The 16,124-nt window shown below is 31.8% G+C and overlaps 7 protein-coding genes across 7 annotated transcripts; 2 read left to right on the forward strand and 5 right to left on the reverse strand.

The window, feature by feature from the left end:
- Window positions 1–3,315: 3,315 nt before the first annotated feature.
- On the reverse strand, window positions 3,316–5,037 carry LOC139095104 (3'(2'),5'-bisphosphate nucleotidase 1). Its single transcript, XM_070646355.1, has 4 exons — window positions 4,853–5,037; window positions 4,696–4,779; window positions 4,066–4,629; window positions 3,316–3,973 (listed from the first exon to the last, which is right to left on the reverse strand). Exons 1-4 carry the CDS (start codon window positions 4,898–4,900, stop codon window positions 3,716–3,718), a joined length of 954 nt encoding a protein of 317 aa, XP_070502456.1. The 5' UTR covers window positions 4,901–5,037; the 3' UTR covers window positions 3,316–3,715.
- A 263-nt stretch (window positions 5,038–5,300) lies between these two features.
- On the forward strand, window positions 5,301–6,697 carry mTTF (mitochondrial transcription termination factor). Its single transcript, XM_070646351.1, has 2 exons — window positions 5,301–5,748; window positions 5,805–6,697. The coding sequence occupies exons 1-2, from the start codon at window positions 5,352–5,354 to the stop codon at window positions 6,623–6,625; spliced, it is 1,218 nt and encodes a 405-aa protein (XP_070502452.1). The 5' UTR covers window positions 5,301–5,351; the 3' UTR covers window positions 6,626–6,697.
- Window positions 6,659–7,677, reverse strand: l(2)k14505 (ATP synthase mitochondrial F1 complex assembly factor 2 homolog l(2)k14505). Its single transcript, XM_070646356.1, has 2 exons — window positions 7,527–7,677; window positions 6,659–7,471 (listed from the first exon to the last, which is right to left on the reverse strand). Exons 1-2 carry the CDS (start codon window positions 7,612–7,614, stop codon window positions 6,708–6,710), a joined length of 852 nt encoding a protein of 283 aa, XP_070502457.1. The 5' UTR covers window positions 7,615–7,677; the 3' UTR covers window positions 6,659–6,707.
- Window positions 7,678–7,742: 65 nt separating this feature from the next.
- Window positions 7,743–8,989, reverse strand: Tbcc (Tubulin-binding cofactor C). Its single transcript, XM_070646354.1, has one exon. It carries the CDS (start codon window positions 8,854–8,856, stop codon window positions 7,816–7,818), a length of 1,041 nt encoding a protein of 346 aa, XP_070502455.1. The 5' UTR covers window positions 8,857–8,989; the 3' UTR covers window positions 7,743–7,815.
- Window positions 8,990–9,958: 969 nt separating this feature from the next.
- On the reverse strand, window positions 9,959–11,558 carry LOC139095097 (PR domain zinc finger protein 5-like). Its single transcript, XM_070646350.1, has 4 exons — window positions 11,381–11,558; window positions 11,242–11,323; window positions 10,398–11,185; window positions 9,959–10,337 (listed from the first exon to the last, which is right to left on the reverse strand). The coding sequence occupies exons 1-4, from the start codon at window positions 11,522–11,524 to the stop codon at window positions 10,002–10,004; spliced, it is 1,350 nt and encodes a 449-aa protein (XP_070502451.1). The 5' UTR covers window positions 11,525–11,558; the 3' UTR covers window positions 9,959–10,001.
- A 184-nt stretch (window positions 11,559–11,742) lies between these two features.
- Window positions 11,743–13,740, reverse strand: Shc (SHC-adaptor protein). The gene is made up of 4 exons (XM_070646352.1): window positions 13,354–13,740; window positions 13,194–13,287; window positions 12,988–13,119; window positions 11,743–12,758 (listed from the first exon to the last, which is right to left on the reverse strand). The coding sequence occupies exons 1-4, from the start codon at window positions 13,497–13,499 to the stop codon at window positions 11,955–11,957; spliced, it is 1,176 nt and encodes a 391-aa protein (XP_070502453.1). The 5' UTR covers window positions 13,500–13,740; the 3' UTR covers window positions 11,743–11,954.
- Window positions 13,741–13,837: 97 nt separating this feature from the next.
- On the forward strand, window positions 13,838–16,103 carry LOC139094931 (bleomycin hydrolase-like). The gene is made up of 3 exons (XM_070646167.1): window positions 13,838–14,528; window positions 14,669–15,611; window positions 15,673–16,103. The coding sequence occupies exons 1-3, from the start codon at window positions 13,889–13,891 to the stop codon at window positions 15,998–16,000; spliced, it is 1,911 nt and encodes a 636-aa protein (XP_070502268.1). The 5' UTR covers window positions 13,838–13,888; the 3' UTR covers window positions 16,001–16,103.
- The last annotated feature ends 21 nt before the right edge of the window (window positions 16,104–16,124 follow it).

Raw genomic sequence — 16,124 nt, forward strand, 5'->3', positions numbered from 1 at the left:
TGTACAGATCAATTGTTATCCGTGACCTGCCTCAGATGCCGCATGAAATTGGTCCTATCGTTGGCTTTCGCTTGTCAATTTCCAAATGTAATAATATTTCTGTCAACAACTTTCCTCTATGAATTCTCTGGATGTCCTCTTAATATTTTGCCATCTACAAAGTCAAAGTTGAAGACCTTGTTTAAAGGAGCTTCTATAGGACATCTTACAACATGTCAGGTACATCGAGTTCACTTTAATTTGTTTTACGACATCAGCCTCTCTGCATTGCTCCTAAATTTGTAGCGATTTCCTTTCTCTGATTATAACTAGGATGATGGAGACTTAGTTTAAGCGAATAAAAGTGGAAGTGCTGTGGTCAAGAAACAAAAATATTCCTACAAAACAATTAAGCACACAGAAATTTGAGAGAGCATTCCTTAAAAAGTTTATTTTAGAATTATTCAAGTCAATTTCCATTAACTCGATAAGTAATTAAGTGTTAAGGCTATTTCACAGAAAAGCGCATCAGTAATAAGGTGGTAATAAGGTAAAGTAGTGCAAAATAAAGTAACTCAATAATGTGATTAATTTGTTAAAGAAATGCCATGCTGATAATAACAACAGAATCATCCTTGTCCAAACATTGTTGCGAATTGCTTGATCAGATCCGTAAATTGTGATCCACCATTTTTAGCCATTTCACCAAACTTGGCAAGCATGCTCTTTATCATGTCTGGTTTCATTTGTGATGGATCACATCCTCCACCTGCACCTGCATCACCGCCTCCTCGTTGTGGTGATTGGAGTGTGAGAACTGCAAATGACTGAGAAAATCATTAAAATTTTTGATGGAACTAATGAGTTATGGATTAATGTACCACAAGAATGATAAAAATGACGGCACTGAATTTCATTTTAATAGCTTAAATTATTATGTCTAATTAAAATTTGTCAACTTACAACTTTACATTCTCCTTTTATATCAAACTATAAACCTTTAAATGCGTTAAATTAATTAAAATATCCAGCAAGTGTAGCATGAAAATCTGACAATATCTACTCATGGCTATGCACAATCTTCTCACAAAATTTTAAATCAATTGGCAACACAAACTCATCTTAATTTTTCACACATTGCAAAGCGTTAAGTGCACAATCTCTGAGAAAAAAAAAAATTCGAATTCGCGACCATGAAATAACATTGTGATAACATCTATATACGTATTGATAATTTTATGCTGGAAAATTGTTTTATTTAAAGTCTGAAATTTTAATTCTCATTCTGATATAATAGTTTGTTCAGTAATTTACATTTTGTTGAGTAATTATTTAGATGAGCAGCATATGGATTTAGTAAGTTGGGTATTATTAAGGTCGGTTTGGGTGATGTGATGATGATTGGTTCCTATTGATCCACTGTAAATCGTAGGGCGTTAATGAAGCGATTGAATAGGTTTCTGTTTCGGGCTATAACGGCTACTTCTGCTAAATGGTGATGTGAACAGCTGTTATCTGAAGATTCTATAGATTCCAAATTCAAGGTTTAAAATATTTTGCAAAGTGCAAGCTTTTGAGAATCATATCCATTGGAAGCGTTGCTCGTCTTCCGTTACTTACTTGCTTCACTAGTCGTACAGATCAACTGTTATCAATGTGCTCACTTAGTTGACGTCTGAAGCTAACCCTATCTCTGGCTGCCCTTTACCAAAACCAAATGCTACACTGTCTTTATCAACAGCCTCTCTCCAGGAGCTTCTTGGGTGCTCACTAGCTCTTTTGCCATCGACAAAATCAGACTCAATGACTTTATTAATGGGAACTTCATTTGGTCTCCTAACAATGTGTCCTGCTCTTCGGAGTATATTGATTCTTATCGTATCCTTTAGATTGGAATGAGCCACTTCTGTTTGGAAGTCCAATAGCCGCCAATTTGAGTCAACTTCTATTTGATATTATTAAATGCATCCGTGACGGAGCCTTCTTAATTTGTGTCGCTCGGGTTTTTAAGGCTCCAGTCAGAAACGATTATCAAATGAGTGTTCTAACAAAACATCCATTTCCATATTTATTGATTCATAACTACCTAATTGTTAGCCATTGTGAGCTTTTAACTTGAATGTACAATTTCAATATTTAATTGCTGTAGAGGAAGTAGAAGCAAATTTCAATTTTTCCGACTTTATTTTGACTATTGTTTATTACAAACAATTTCAGTATTAAAAATTAACTCGAAGCAATCAGTTCAAAGTAGTCATGAGGACAATAATCTTACTTCTCGTTGTACTAGTTGTCTTTACTGTGGCTGTAAGTTGTTGAAAGTTGTCAAGTGTTGTTTATTTTGGTATTAATAAGAATAATATTTAGGCTCCACAGTACGAACAGTATCCATATGCCGTTCCACAATCAGAACGAGCTAATGACCGGATAAGTGGACGAGTAATCGAGCAAGTCGAAAATGTCTTCAACGGTGTAATGCTAATTATTAAATCTTTCTTCCGAAGAAGTCCTGTCTAAGTTAATTATTATCATTTGTTACTTTTGACATTTTTGTGTGTTGTTTTAAGAATAAATTAAAAATCATTAAGTGAAGAGAATCAAAGATCAATGTGTTGTATATGCTTAACATTTGTATATTCTTTTTTGGCAACAGCAACAGATTGTTGACAAATAAACAGTTTAAAAAGAATATAAGGAACTGTTTTTTTAACGTACAGCTGCATGTTTAACACGCTTTTGACATGATGCACAGCATGATTTCAGACCATTGTGATTTATTTCAGAGCTAGCGTGTCACATATCATATTCCAAATGACAACAACGAGGCCGTTATATTTTTAAATGTTCTTCCTGGTTCTTCAACATGATCCAGCTTAAAAATTGGGGTAATTGAGATTAAGTGTGAATAAATGCACAACATTAAGACATTTGGAAGTCAAAACGATTATGTTACATTGTGTTATAACCTGTGTATCAAAGTAACTGGAATTCACGTGATACCAATAAACTAGTTCTCAGAATACGTGTGGTTTTTTTCTCATACATTGTATCCAGATTGTTGAAGTTCAAAGGTGCAGTTAACGTTTGGTTATGTGTATCAAAATGTTTTCTGTTCATATTTTGAGACTGCTTGGTATGAACTAAAATCGAATGCAGTGTTACAACGGTCATTTGAAATTTGAATAATATTAATTCTACATAGTTGAAGACCCTTTTCATGTAAAATGTTCAGTCTGTTTTTGAACTCCGAAGAATAAACATCTCATTTTTAAACCTAAATATTCATTAGGAAGTAGCAAAATGCTGCATATTCAAAATAATTAAAAGACAACATAATTTCTCTGTCTCCATTCAGTTCCTTTATTATTTTTTTCACAAATTTTTAAGCAAATGAACACGTATTATCAGTTTTCATTTAAAAAGCTTTACTTGAAAGCGTCATATCGGCATGACGTCAAAGAGTATTTAGGGAGATAAAGCAAATTATACAACCGATAAATGTCTGTGACATTCGGTCTCGCGATTTTTTTAAGATAGCTTAGTTAATTTGTAATAAAAAAATACCCATTTTTTTGATAAGTTCTATACTTGATAACTTATTTCTCTTACCTTGACTTAAAATTATTATTAAAATCATCCAATCACCATCAACATATCATCTAGATTAGTAGAACCAGCCTGTTTTATCCAACTTAACAATCGTTCTTTAATTAACTTATAAGGAATGGAAATTTTATTATTTTTTCTTCATTAAATATTCACGTGTAGCTGCAGGTATTCTTTCAAGAAGACTTTCGTGGTCGATACCTTTAGCTGTGGCCAACACTCCTGTTCTGTTTAAATGCTCAATATTTGGTCCATAGCTATAATGTTTTCCAAAAATATCAGTTAAAATTCCTCCATCAGCTTCAAGGATCGCTTCACATGCTGAAGTATCCCAACGTTTACATCCTGCAGATGCGAACACGTAGCAATGAGCTTTGCCCTCAAGCAACTGTTAAATAAAGTGGACGATTAATCATTTTTTCTAAGAATAATTCCATAAAAAATTGTTATAGATAAGTATCAAGTATTTTGCACACTTACTTGCAAAACTTTGAATCCACATCCTCCAACCTTGAGAACTTCATCAGCCTTAATAGCTTCAATTGTTGCATTAACGATATCATTGGAATGTGATCTCGTTGTAGTCAAGATGAGCTTATTCTCTGGTGGAGATTTCTTAACATATCCACTTGTACCAAGTTCCTTTAATCCCCAAATTGTTCTACCCATTTTATTAGTTGTAGCACATTTGAAGAATGGCTGATGAATTATGCCGGCGATTGAAGTGTCACGGAATGCAATACCAATAAGTACAGTCACATTTTCGATAAAACCGGCAACATATTCATTAGTTCCATCTAACGGATCTACCCAAACAACTAAATCATCTTCAGAAATATCTTTGAATGATTCTGGACATTTGTACTGCTCAAGGAATTTTGTGTCAATCTGATCAACAATTAACTCCGGTGGAATTTTACTTAAATCTTCAGCTCCTTCCTCGCCGATAATCTTTAAGTTTTTATATTGCTTTGATAAAGATCCAATAATCATTTGCTGACATTTACGATCTGCTTCCGTTTGTGGATCGTAAATTTTTTGACCCTAAATTAATCATACGAAAATTAATGAAATATTTTTGAAATCACATTTTATGATAAATCGGCTTACTTTATCTACAACGTTCAAGTCGCCTGTCGACAGAATGTCGCGAATTACTTCTCCAGCTCTGTCGGCAATAGACAAGCTGCTTGCCTGCAATTAAAAACCAATAATTTGAGAAATCAAACATTGCAAAAGTTTTAATTAAAAAAAATTGAAAATTTACCATAATTCGCATTATTAGAGGAGCTGATGCAGCCATTCTTATTGACATTAATTTATCGTCTAACTGTTATACTCACAAACTAAAATACAAAAGCTATTTATGCCTTAAAATGTAATTCGGCGTATTTATGTATCTAGATTTACAAAGAAATCTCGACTGATAAGAAATTTTTACTAGTTTCAAATCCCGTATGTATTGTATAGAGCTTCTAATTTTCCGGTTGTGTTAGAAGTCGTGAAATATATGTACGAGAGAAAGTACAGTTAATAGAATTAAGAGTTTAAAATATAAAATAAAAACTGTGAACCGTGAAAAAAAATTTGAACTAAAGAGTTGTTCAAAATTTTTGAGCCTACTTTGGTCATAATTTAAATAATTCTAAACCGTTATTTTTTGAAACAGTTTAGGTCGGTAAAAAATGATCCCTAAAATTGACTGTAAACAAAATCATATTCTAATACTAAAAAGTGTTTTACTTAAATATTTTTATAAAATCAAGATGATCCAGCGAATACTGCGGTCAAATTTTCAGCTGCAACATATTCGCAATATATCAGGCATACAAAATCTCTTCTCGAGTGCCAATATCAATAAGCATGATGATGAAGATATTAGTGAAGACGTGATTAATGCTAGTCAGGAAATATCCAGAGATACAAAATCAGAAGTTAACAGCAAAAAAGTGCAGGAATTGCTTGCTCATGTCAATCTGACGCATAAATTTAAGCATTTCCTTCATTGCACGGATTCTGAAGCTACTAAAATGATCAATTCACATAAAAGGCTAATAGACGCTGATTCCGGCAAAATAAGCATCATGATTGAATACCTATTTGACAATGAAATATCTATAAGGACAATCATAAACAATCCGTGGCTACTTACAATGGACAAAGGTAATATCTGAACTTTTTTGAAGATCCAGTAACTGATCTTTATTATTTTATTAAAGAATATCTCCGGAAGAAGCTGATTAGAGTAAAGATGCTCAAGCCCAAGAATATTAATGATGTCGTGCCTTTACTCCAAGCTTCACATGCAGCATTAAATCGAGCAGTTAAGATTGTTGAACGAGAAAAAAGCTTTATAGCTGAAGGAAGTCGAATTTATTACCTAAGCGAGAAACTAAATTTAGATCCAGCTTTAGTATCAAAATATCTAGCTACACACATGTTTATGTTTGAAATCTCATTTGAGATGCTAACAGACAACTTGAAAATCATGCTGGAATACAATGTGGATTCAATTAACATAATTCGTGACTTCTGGGCCTTTAAATACTATCCAAAAACAATTAGAGACAGGCTTGAAAGATGTAAGCAAGGCGGTAAGGAGAACTTAAAACCTTGGATGATTAGATGTCCTGAAGATGTGCTCGAAAACTCGTTAAAGCTGACCCAAGAGAATAACGAGCTGTTTGGAACTACAAATGGCATAATAGATTATCTCTCAGAGAGATTAGGATATGACATACAAACAATAAAGTCTATTGTGAACAGGCATCCAGCAGTGCTTAAATGTCGAGGAGCAAAAGTAAAGGAAGTCTTAGATTATCTTTTGGACGAAGAAAAGTTTGAACCTGTAGATATTGCACGTGTAATCCGTGTCTTAACACATTCATTAGCAACAACAAAGAAACGATTAAAGGAACTAAAAGCTGTTGGATGTCGTCCATCAACTTTGTCAATAATTTGCCGTTCACAAAGAGAATATTCCAAATTCTTAAAGGAATGGATGGACAGACAGGATGGTTTTGAGTATCCTACTAATTAGGATTGTATCCAATAGAATTAAAATAGCTTACAATAAATAGATTACTTAATTCTTTTATTCTTCTAATTTAAATTGCTTGTTTTTAAAAGACTGCTGCCTCAGAAACTCTACTTACGTCCTTAGACTGTACAAAATGTGAAAATGAATTACAGTGAATATAAAACACAGCAGCAGATAATCGTGCCTGCAAATCTTGTTGACTTAAGTCATGTGCCCATTCAACACGTCCCCAATGTCCAAGTTGATATTCCTCCTCAAGTCTAGATAGAAGAACTGCTTTATCAGGCGTGATGAATCTGTCAATGCATGCAAATGCTAAGACTACAGACTTTAAAGTATCAACAGCAAATTGAAATCCATGAAGTGTGTCTAGAGTATGTGATCTCAAGTACTTGCTTATTTCCATTTTGGCATTAGCAGGAAAGTTTGGTGGCGAAATGTCGTCAGTTTTCTGCAAATCTGTATGGTATCGCTTGTTGAACCAGTCAATTATTGGATTCCATAGTTCATTTTGCAACTTGTATAAATCAGGTTCAGCTTGATTATAAAACAGAATTGTGTCAGTTTCTGCAAATGACAGCAAGTAATTAATAATATCCTCCTTTGAATAATTATTAGGGTTGTCGATTGCTGTATTAGCTAAAGACGTCAAAATCATCCTGGATCTTTCAATCGTTTTTTGTTGTGAATTCCATTCAGTTGCAATCGCTAGTGCCAATGGCTCGCTGTCTACTTGAAATATTGAACCTTTTGGTGTCTTTAACTTTCTCTGATCTAATGTAATTTCATATTTTTTGTCAGCATACAGGATGCTCGTGTTCTTGTAAAATCTTTTGATTGGTGCCGCTGAAAAATTATTCAATTAATTTTCTTGAATCCAAAAATTGTCATTTTTACTTACAATAAAATCGGTAAATCGTTAAATTACTACATAGCTGGGTGCTGAATATTCTATTACTCAAGCTGCTTTTGATTAAATTTCTAATCATGTCGAATTAACTCAGATATTTTAATTATTTAATAAGAATATGTTTCAACATGAACATAAACAAAGTGACTTGAGTGAAGTTGGCTGCAATTTGACTAACGTAATTTAATTCAAATTTCAAAAAGTTCGTTATTTTCAGCATATAATATTTTTATTAGAAGGCAATAATTCTGTTAAGGAAACAAGTTTAGATCAATTTAATTCATTCACTAGTAATATTGTGTGCATTAATAAAATCATTAATAAATTGTGACCAGTCACAAACTTTCTCATCATCTTTCATTCGATTCCAATTAGGTGATGGCTTGTCTGTTGAAAGCCAATTAAAGTCACCAACATTTTCCCAATTATTAATGCTGCCATCAAGACCAGATTTCTGTAAATCACTCTCGTACTCGCTATAAGAATAAGTATTAGGTGCAATGTTAATATCCTTACAATCCTCTATAATTGCTCGTGATGTCACCAAAATGTAAATATTGCAGAATGTAGATGAATGAAGACGCAATTGTTGACATGCAAATGCAAATGTGCAATTCTCACAATTATCAGCAAATACTGAACGTGACACAGCTCCACAAAGGACGAGACAATTCTTCATTTTGGACATTTGTAATGATCCAGCATGGCCGTTAATGAATATTACACAATTTTCCATTTCCTTAAATGTCATGTCTTGATTGTTGACTTGATCTCCAGTATACTTAAGCAATTGATTAGTTTTTTGTGATTCAGTCCATAGAAATTCCTTATGTGTCGATTCCTTGACATCTGGCTTTATTTGACCATCTTGAATGTCACTTTCAAGCTTAGCTGATGGCTTACTCGATTTATTCTTAAATCCAAACTTCTTTTTCGGCAAAAGTTTAGACTTTGTCTCATCGGATTTTGTTAGTAGCTGATTAATTACAATTTGACATGTTTTAATTTTATGGTCGCTCAAGAAGAATGTAGAATTAGTAAAATATTTCTGTAAATCCTGTAAATCTCTTGCAATTGAATTGAATTCTTCTTGCAACTTTCCCAAATCACTTGACGGAATCATGGCATTAATTCTATTTTCTATTTCACATACTTTTCCATCAAAAACGCTCTCAAAGTATTGAAGTCCTTCCTCTTGTGACTTGTTTTGTCGTGCCTTTTGATTCTTTTCATTTACCAACTTCCTTTCACGATCACGTCGAGCCATCATCTCCAAAACTCCACTCTTAGGTGTTTCCGTTTTCATATCCTCGCCTTCCATATTTATATTATTATTTTAAATCTACTAAATTTATTGACTACGCCCAAATTATTTAGATTATTTCACGTTTAGTTGGTTGTTGTGGACTTGATTGATTAGATAATTCTGAAGATTGTTTTTGCAAGTAAACTGGATCTTTTTGTTCAGATGCTTCCTTTAATTTTTTCAAAATTAATTCAGTTCTTCTTCGAGCTTCTGGATTATGATGCTTATTGCCGTGAATTTCTCTTAACTTCTCTGGATTAGGTTCAATTAATTTCATCAATACATATCCGACAGCGGAAAAAGATGCTAAATATACTAACGATTTTGTGACTCTAGCCATAAATTACTCTTTTCTATTGTCTTGGATTGCTTTTGCAAAATATTCTTGATCGAATTTTCGTGATTCTAGTGACTTCTCTGGATCCCAATAATCACCAATTTTATAATATCCTTCTAGTACAGCTGGATAATTTGTACCGACACGATATCTAAATTCTTTTTTATTATATGAAATTTGATTGTTAAAAGTGTTAATTAAAGGATATTTTTTTCATGTGGATAATTACCTTGATCAGTATTAAGTTTTTTCCAAAAAATATATGTTCCTCCTAATGCTGCTAATTCTAGGACAGCTCCGGCGACTCCTACTTTAAGTCCGAAACGTACCCAACTTTTAGGCAATCTCTTAATCATTGAAAATTAAGGAAAAATTGAAAAGAAAGAATTGTTCGAAATTAAATTGTGAAATTGATTCAAGTAAAGAATACATCAATTTTTATTCATCTTAGGCGCATATTTTGACTTACTTGATGTTTCTATAAAGCCGAATTTTTTTAAGATTGTTTAATAATCCAATCTATTTTAATAAACAGTTAATTATAATGGATATTAAATAATTTTTAAATTTTTGTAGAAAAAATCCGAGATGATAAAATTTTCTGCTTCTTTGTAGACATTTTTCAAAATATTTTTGACGGTTATTATTTAAATATTTTTTGATCGTTTCTTTCTAAAATCTATATTAAATTAAGAAGTATTAATTTTAATCCTAAAACGCAAAATAATATCAAATCCAAACATTCAACTCATATTACAAGAAACATGCTACAAATCATCGTCATCAGTTCTTTAAAAATTTGAATCTATAGTAAACGTTTATTTCAGTTTTCTACATTTTCATGCCATTTGATATTTTTAATTTGTTCTAGAATCTTATTTTTTATGTCGTCACTCAAGTCTTTATGCTGCTTTAAAATATGCTCTCGATATTTATCCTTTCTACAAAAGATCATTTCACATCCAAAGCACTTCCTTGACACTTTATTGTGTACTCGTTGATTGTGTCTTTTTAAGTCTCGTAAAGTATAGAATTGGTTGTTGCATTCTGTGCATGAAATGGACCGTTCATTTTTATGCTTTAACATATGATGTTCCCAAAGGGTTTTTTGATGAAATTTCTTCCCACAATTCTCATATTCGCAAGTGTATTTTGGGTCCTAGAAGTTAATTAAGTCATATTAATTTAAATGTCAATAAATTAGTCAAGATAAGCTTACTGAGTGGTATTTCAAGTGCAGTTTTAAGTTCTCAATGCATGTATACATTTTTCCACAAACTTCACACGAGATTTTCTTCTCTCCATGGACATGCTGCATATGTTTTTTCAGGTCACGATGGTAGAATTTCCTCTTACAAATTGTGCATTGTGTATTTCGTTCCTTTTTATGGAACGATCTTATGTGGTCCATCAACTGTTTCTTATAATCATATTCTTTGGAGCAAAGTGGACAATATTGTAATTTCCTTTTTGTCTTTCGGTTTTTAGCATCTGTTGTGTGTTCCTCATTAATATGCTTGCGTAGCTGTATTTTACTATTAAACTTTAAATTACACTTAATGCAGTCATTATCATCGCCATGCATTAATTCTATATGTTCCTTAAAATGACTTTTTAATACTTCCATATCACAAGTCTCACAAATTTCATTCTCATATGATGATTGGACCATAGATGTGCTTTGGTCACTGACCATTTCGCTGTCATTAAAATAATTAACAATAAATTGTGTGTCATCTTCATTTTGCTCAATTTTCTCTATTTTAAGGACATTATCTGAGATATTTTGTGAATCATTTTCATCGTAAATTATCTCGCTTTCATCATACTCGTCAGGCTCTTCTTCAATTTCCTCTAAAATCACTTGATTATCGAATTCATCGTCTTTTATTGTTTCAATCATTTGAATCTCATAGTCATCAAGCTGTTCCTCTTGAATCTCGTCATTTGGCTCATTTACATCTAATCCAGCTAGTTCATAAAGCCCCGTTTGCTTTGCTACTAAATCTATGAACACAAACATTGGATAAACAAATAAAAATTGGACATAAGAATATTTTTACCTTTTCGCAAGTCAACAAACGTCTGTAAATCTATTTTGCACAACTGGCATATCCGATTAGCAAATAGCTCTGAAGATATAAGCTGAAAATTCAGTTAGAACTAATGAAAGGTGTTTAAATTTAATTAATTAAATTTTACCTCGATTTGTGTTAAGGAGAAAAACTGATTTCTTATATTATCGTCTATCTGCACAGCTTTCCGATCATCAATTAACATTCTAAAACAGCATCTACACTTTTGCAAGTTATTCAATAACTGCTTTTCGTTCTCTGTTTCGTCCATATAAATTAAATTTATTTTCTATGTTTACTGATGTTTACATTTGTTCCAATAGAAATTTTTGAATTTTAAAAAACCGTTGATCGAAATAATCACAATTTATGGAAATTGCTTGAACGAAAGAACTGAAAGGAAAATAAACAGCATCAAAGATATATCATAATACACATATTGTTAAAGTCTACATTAAAATAAAATTTAATCTCTTTTTATTCTTTTCAAAGATAATTTTTTTTTTCATTCAAATAACTTTTTTTAAATAACGCTCTATGTGCTCTATAATGTATTTCATATATAGTCATCGCATTAAAATTTGGAATCATAATAATTTGTTTAATTCTTTTGTAGTATTGCATTTAAGATTAAAATCGCTCATTTGAATTTCCTGACATCATAAAAAATCCCATAAGCATGTATGTACTTAACATTCAGTTCATTTCCTTAAATCAGTAGTTCTAATAACAGGCGTACGAAGAAGCAAGCAACTATCGGAGGATATAATTGGTAGACAATTTGACCAATGATAATTTATTAAGTGTGTAATGCTCTCAAAAATTCTATCTTTTGTACGTACAATGCCTTGTGGATCAATTAATAGCAAATGCTTTGGAGTTCCATTCAAACCGGACAATACAAATTGTCCTGGCTGTTGAGATTCTCGGACCAGAAAGTCTCCGTCATTTTTAAGAAATAATTCAGCCTCATTACGAGATATTGGTCCGTGAAACCAATTTTCAATCAACAACTGTGAATATTGAATTTCTGCTGACAATTTATATGGTGCCGTATCAAATGAACAGTTAAATACATCAGAAAATGTCGCATTGTTGTTATTATTATTATTATTATTATTTTGTGGAAATGCTTTAGTTTCGTCATTAACATAATCATTTTGTTCGCCCAAATCTATTAAATTAATCCTATCGCCTGGCAATTCCTCACGTGTAGGTGGTGGAACCTTATCAGGTAAATCGTTGTAATACTCTTGTTCGCACTTTTGTGCTGGTGGACTGTGCTGTATTTCAGGCTTTTGGTTTCTCTTCCATGAATGAATTCGTTCTGCATCATCGTTGCAAAAGTTTTTGTAACGTAATTCAAATGCTTGTCCCATTGTTGAAATTACAGTTTGAGCCTTTCCACTTCCGCAATCGAGAACATAACATGCTCTCCATTCCATAAAATCCTTTGCAACATAAGCGACAAAATTGACTGAATCACTATCTCCACCGCTTGCAAACTGTAGAAGATATAAAACATTTGTATGATAATATCGAGACATATTTGAGTCACAAAATGTTGAATCAACAAATTTTTGGGAATTTCATTGTGCAACGTATGTGATCATTTTGAATATTATAATTCAAAAAGTATTATAAATTCAAAATTACAAAGACTGTTAAATTTTTAGAATAGCAGATTACTCAATATTACTACTTAAGCGATAACTATCAAAGTGCTTGACTTACGGAAATTCTTGGCATGTCATGTTTCGCAATAATTTCATTTGTATTGGAATTTGTGAGTTGCAAGCAACTTGACGATATGTTGAGAATAACATTTGTACCAGAATGTTCCATGCAAGGCTGTGTGCTGATTACCTAGAAATTAAATAAAATTATACATAAATGCGTCATTACAGATTACTCATGCATGAGAATTTTCAGTAACTCACTTGCTGTATCCTTTTTTCAACTCTGCGTTTCTTTGGTGACCTTAAATTTGCAAAATCACACACACGATTAATGCATTCCTTAGCAACGAGTGATCTTTGATTGACGGAAGAGGAAAGAAGGAATTAGCATAAGAATAATGTTTAATTCTGTCTCATTTACCGTGATTGAAAGTCTAATCGTTTCATACTTTCTGTGATCTCAATACAGCCAATATACTTAACACTAAAGTTGACTCCACCATTCATTATAGCATTTTCAATCGATTCATCATCCCATGTTGAATCAAATCCTCTGTCTGATTCCATAATTTAATTATTTCTTTTTTTTGACACAAAAATGGCACCAAAATCAATTTTTTTTATGGACGAAAATAATTTTTTTTAATAATTTCTCTTTTTTAACTCAAAAAATTGACAAAACTTGACTCTTCACATATATTTGGTTTATCACAGTTCTCAAAGGAAGGATTAATCTACAACTATACAGCTTGGACACTTCTAAAATCATTAATTAAACTATTACATCAAAGAAAATAAGAATTTGATATTTTGTTCAGCAAATATTTTGAATTTAAAAATTCCGTTACATTGAAATTTTCAGACAGGCCGACACAAAGTTAACTCTGATATTCTTTCTATAAAATAGTTAGCTGTTTACAAACAAATATCATTTAAATTCTACTAAATTGTGTAAAATGTCGTGTGTAGTGCCAGATTGTCAGCAATCGAAGCAATCAAGTGAAAAGATATCTCTACATTTGTTTCCCGATCCGAGAAAAGACCCAAAAAGGCATTTAAAATGGATAAAAGCAATAGGTTCAGAAAGAATTTTAAAATTTGATCCTTCAGTAGTTTTTAAAAGATTTCGTGTATGTCGGAATCATTTCTCTAAAAACTGTTTTAATGGTGACTGTAAAAAGTTACTCTTAAGTGCTGTACCTACATTAAATATTAGTCAGACAAAAGTTAATTTAAAATTGTTTTGTGATTATGAAGAAAAGATCCTGCAAATGCTTAAAAATAATTCCGTCGATATTGAAGATGAAACCTTCAAAATTATGAGTAATCATGACATAGAAGCATTTTCGAAAGAAATGAGGAACCAATGTTCAGAACCAATGGAGACTGAGCGGCTATGGAATTATATCGAAGAAGATAACAGTACAAAAGATAATGATGAAACTGATTTTGTATTAATGGAAGTTCAAAAACATGATAATCAGGCACAATACACAATTGTCATGCCTTCATCTGAGAATATTGCAACTCCCAAACTGCTTAAATATAGCACAAATATTGGAAAGACTAGTTCGATGCAAGAGAAGGCAGAAATTGGTAAGTTTTTAATCATAAAATTCAAATTTAATTTGTACGTTAAATATTTACTGAGATGACTTGATGATAAAATGGTTTCATAATTTTCAAAATTTTTAAATACGTTACTATATTAATATCCTTTTTAATTTCATTTCTAGCACCATTCAACAAAAACAAATTGAAGCAATACCAAACAGCTTTCAACAGTGACCCGAAGAATTTACTAGCCCAAAACATATGCAGTAAAATGTCAATATTCGATGCTGCAACATTAGCAGATAATTTTCAATTCTTTAGCCATGATATAGACATGAAAGTGGGACAGAATATAGATAATATCCATTGGTCCTATACATTACTATCTATGATTAGAGTACCATTCATGAAAGAGTATAACTTAACGGACTTTGAATTCTCGCAAGCGCATTTCCTGTATCACGAAAAAGTTGAAAGATGCTATTCCTACTTATGCAATTTGGCTAAAGTTCTTAAATCTAACGATAAAAATGATCGATTGGTGTCATTACTTTTAGACGATCCATTAAAGGAAGGAGGTAGATGGAATATTTTTGCAACTATCATCAATAAATACGGGCTGATGCCAAAAGAAGCATTTAAAGGAGATATTAGCATTGAAAAAGTTAAGGATCTGACTAGAATATTGAATACAAAGTTGAGAGAATATTCAAAGCAGATTATGCATCAAGCTGCCAAAAATATGAACACAAATGTGATTATAGATTCAAAAATGGTTGAAATCTGCAATATTATATCTCTGTGTATAGGAATGCCACCTGAAAATTTTTATTGGAACTGCCAAAATGACAATAATTTGTTGACTTCAATGGAATTTTATGAACAGCATGTTAAGCCAGTTTTTAATGTTGATGACGGATTTTCTCTAATTAATGACCCTCGACCTTCTCTTAAATATCAAAATGTATACACAATTGCAAATTCAGATGCCATAATTGGTGGAAATAAGATGTTATCAAACAATCAACCGACAGAAGTCTTAATTGACGTTGTTTTAAAATCTATAAGTAATGGAGAGCCTGTCCTTGCCATTTGTAGTTTAAATGGCTTGAATGACTTCAAGATGTAAGTTTGCTAAATTAATTTACTTTTGACTGTATTAATACTGATTTATCTCTCATTTTAGGAAAAACTTTCATAGACTGTGTGACATAAAAGTAAATTCAAGTTTGGAAAAATCTAATCGAATAGAAATGAGAGATTATTCAGAAAAGATTGCGATGATCATCAGTGGCATATCAACTGACTCCAATGGATATCTCGAAAAACTTCGCTTTGAACATTACACAAATGGACAGAGAATATTGACAAGCATACCAAAGAATAATTTTAATGAATTAGTATTAGAAGTTGTCGTAAATAAGAGATTTTTAAGTGATGACATCAAGTGTGTGTATAATTTAACTCCTATTGTATTGTCAGCTTATGATCCTCTCACAAGCTTATTTGTATAAATTATGTTGTAAGAAATTTAACAACTTTTTCAAATTCAAATAAAACTTAACGAACATGACAAATTTACAACGGCTTTTTGAAATTTGAATAAACTGAACGAAAACGAAGGTTAAATTTCCCTGA

Source organism: Chironomus tepperi, unplaced genomic scaffold (genome assembly GCF_022539635.2).
Source record: "Chironomus tepperi strain 1889 unplaced genomic scaffold, CSIRO-AGI_Ctep_v1 contig_359, whole genome shotgun sequence".
Taxonomy (NCBI): domain Eukaryota; kingdom Metazoa; phylum Arthropoda; class Insecta; order Diptera; family Chironomidae; genus Chironomus; species Chironomus tepperi.

Excerpts from the sequence above, each read along its gene's own strand:
- LOC139095104 (XM_070646355.1), bottom strand. The coding sequence starts at position 4,900 with ATGTCAATAAGAATGGCTGCATCAGCTCCTCTAATAATGCGAATTATG. Across the intron at positions 4,780-4,852 it reads CTCTAATAATGCGAATTATG|GCAAGCAGCTTGTCTATTGC; the intron begins GTAAATTTTCAA and ends TTTTAATTGCAG. Across the intron at positions 3,974-4,065 it reads GTGGATTCAAAGTTTTGCAA|TTGCTTGAGGGCAAAGCTCA; the intron begins GTAAGTGTGCAA and ends TTTATTTAACAG.
- mTTF (XM_070646351.1), top strand. The coding sequence starts at position 5,352 with ATGATCCAGCGAATACTGCGGTCAAATTTTCAGCTGCAACATATTCGC. Across the intron at positions 5,749-5,804 it reads GCTACTTACAATGGACAAAG|AATATCTCCGGAAGAAGCTG; the intron begins GTAATATCTGAA and ends ATTTTATTAAAG.
- Tbcc (XM_070646354.1), bottom strand. The coding sequence starts at position 8,856 with ATGGAAGGCGAGGATATGAAAACGGAAACACCTAAGAGTGGAGTTTTG.
- LOC139095097 (XM_070646350.1), bottom strand. The coding sequence starts at position 11,524 with ATGGACGAAACAGAGAACGAAAAGCAGTTATTGAATAACTTGCAAAAG. Across the intron at positions 11,324-11,380 it reads TCTCCTTAACACAAATCGAG|CTTATATCTTCAGAGCTATT; the intron begins GTAAAATTTAAT and ends CTGAATTTTCAG. Across the intron at positions 10,338-10,397 it reads TGCACTTGAAATACCACTCA|GACCCAAAATACACTTGCGA; the intron begins GTAAGCTTATCT and ends ATTAACTTCTAG.
- Shc (XM_070646352.1), bottom strand. The coding sequence starts at position 13,499 with ATGGAATCAGACAGAGGATTTGATTCAACATGGGATGATGAATCGATT. Across the intron at positions 13,288-13,353 it reads CGATTAGACTTTCAATCACG|ATCACTCGTTGCTAAGGAAT; the intron begins GTAAATGAGACA and ends CGTCAATCAAAG. Across the intron at positions 13,120-13,193 it reads TTGAAAAAAGGATACAGCAA|GTAATCAGCACACAGCCTTG; the intron begins GTGAGTTACTGA and ends TTTAATTTCTAG.
- LOC139094931 (XM_070646167.1), top strand. The coding sequence starts at position 13,889 with ATGTCGTGTGTAGTGCCAGATTGTCAGCAATCGAAGCAATCAAGTGAA. Across the intron at positions 14,529-14,668 it reads GCAAGAGAAGGCAGAAATTG|CACCATTCAACAAAAACAAA; the intron begins GTAAGTTTTTAA and ends TTTCATTTCTAG. Across the intron at positions 15,612-15,672 it reads GGCTTGAATGACTTCAAGAT|GAAAAACTTTCATAGACTGT; the intron begins GTAAGTTTGCTA and ends CTCTCATTTTAG.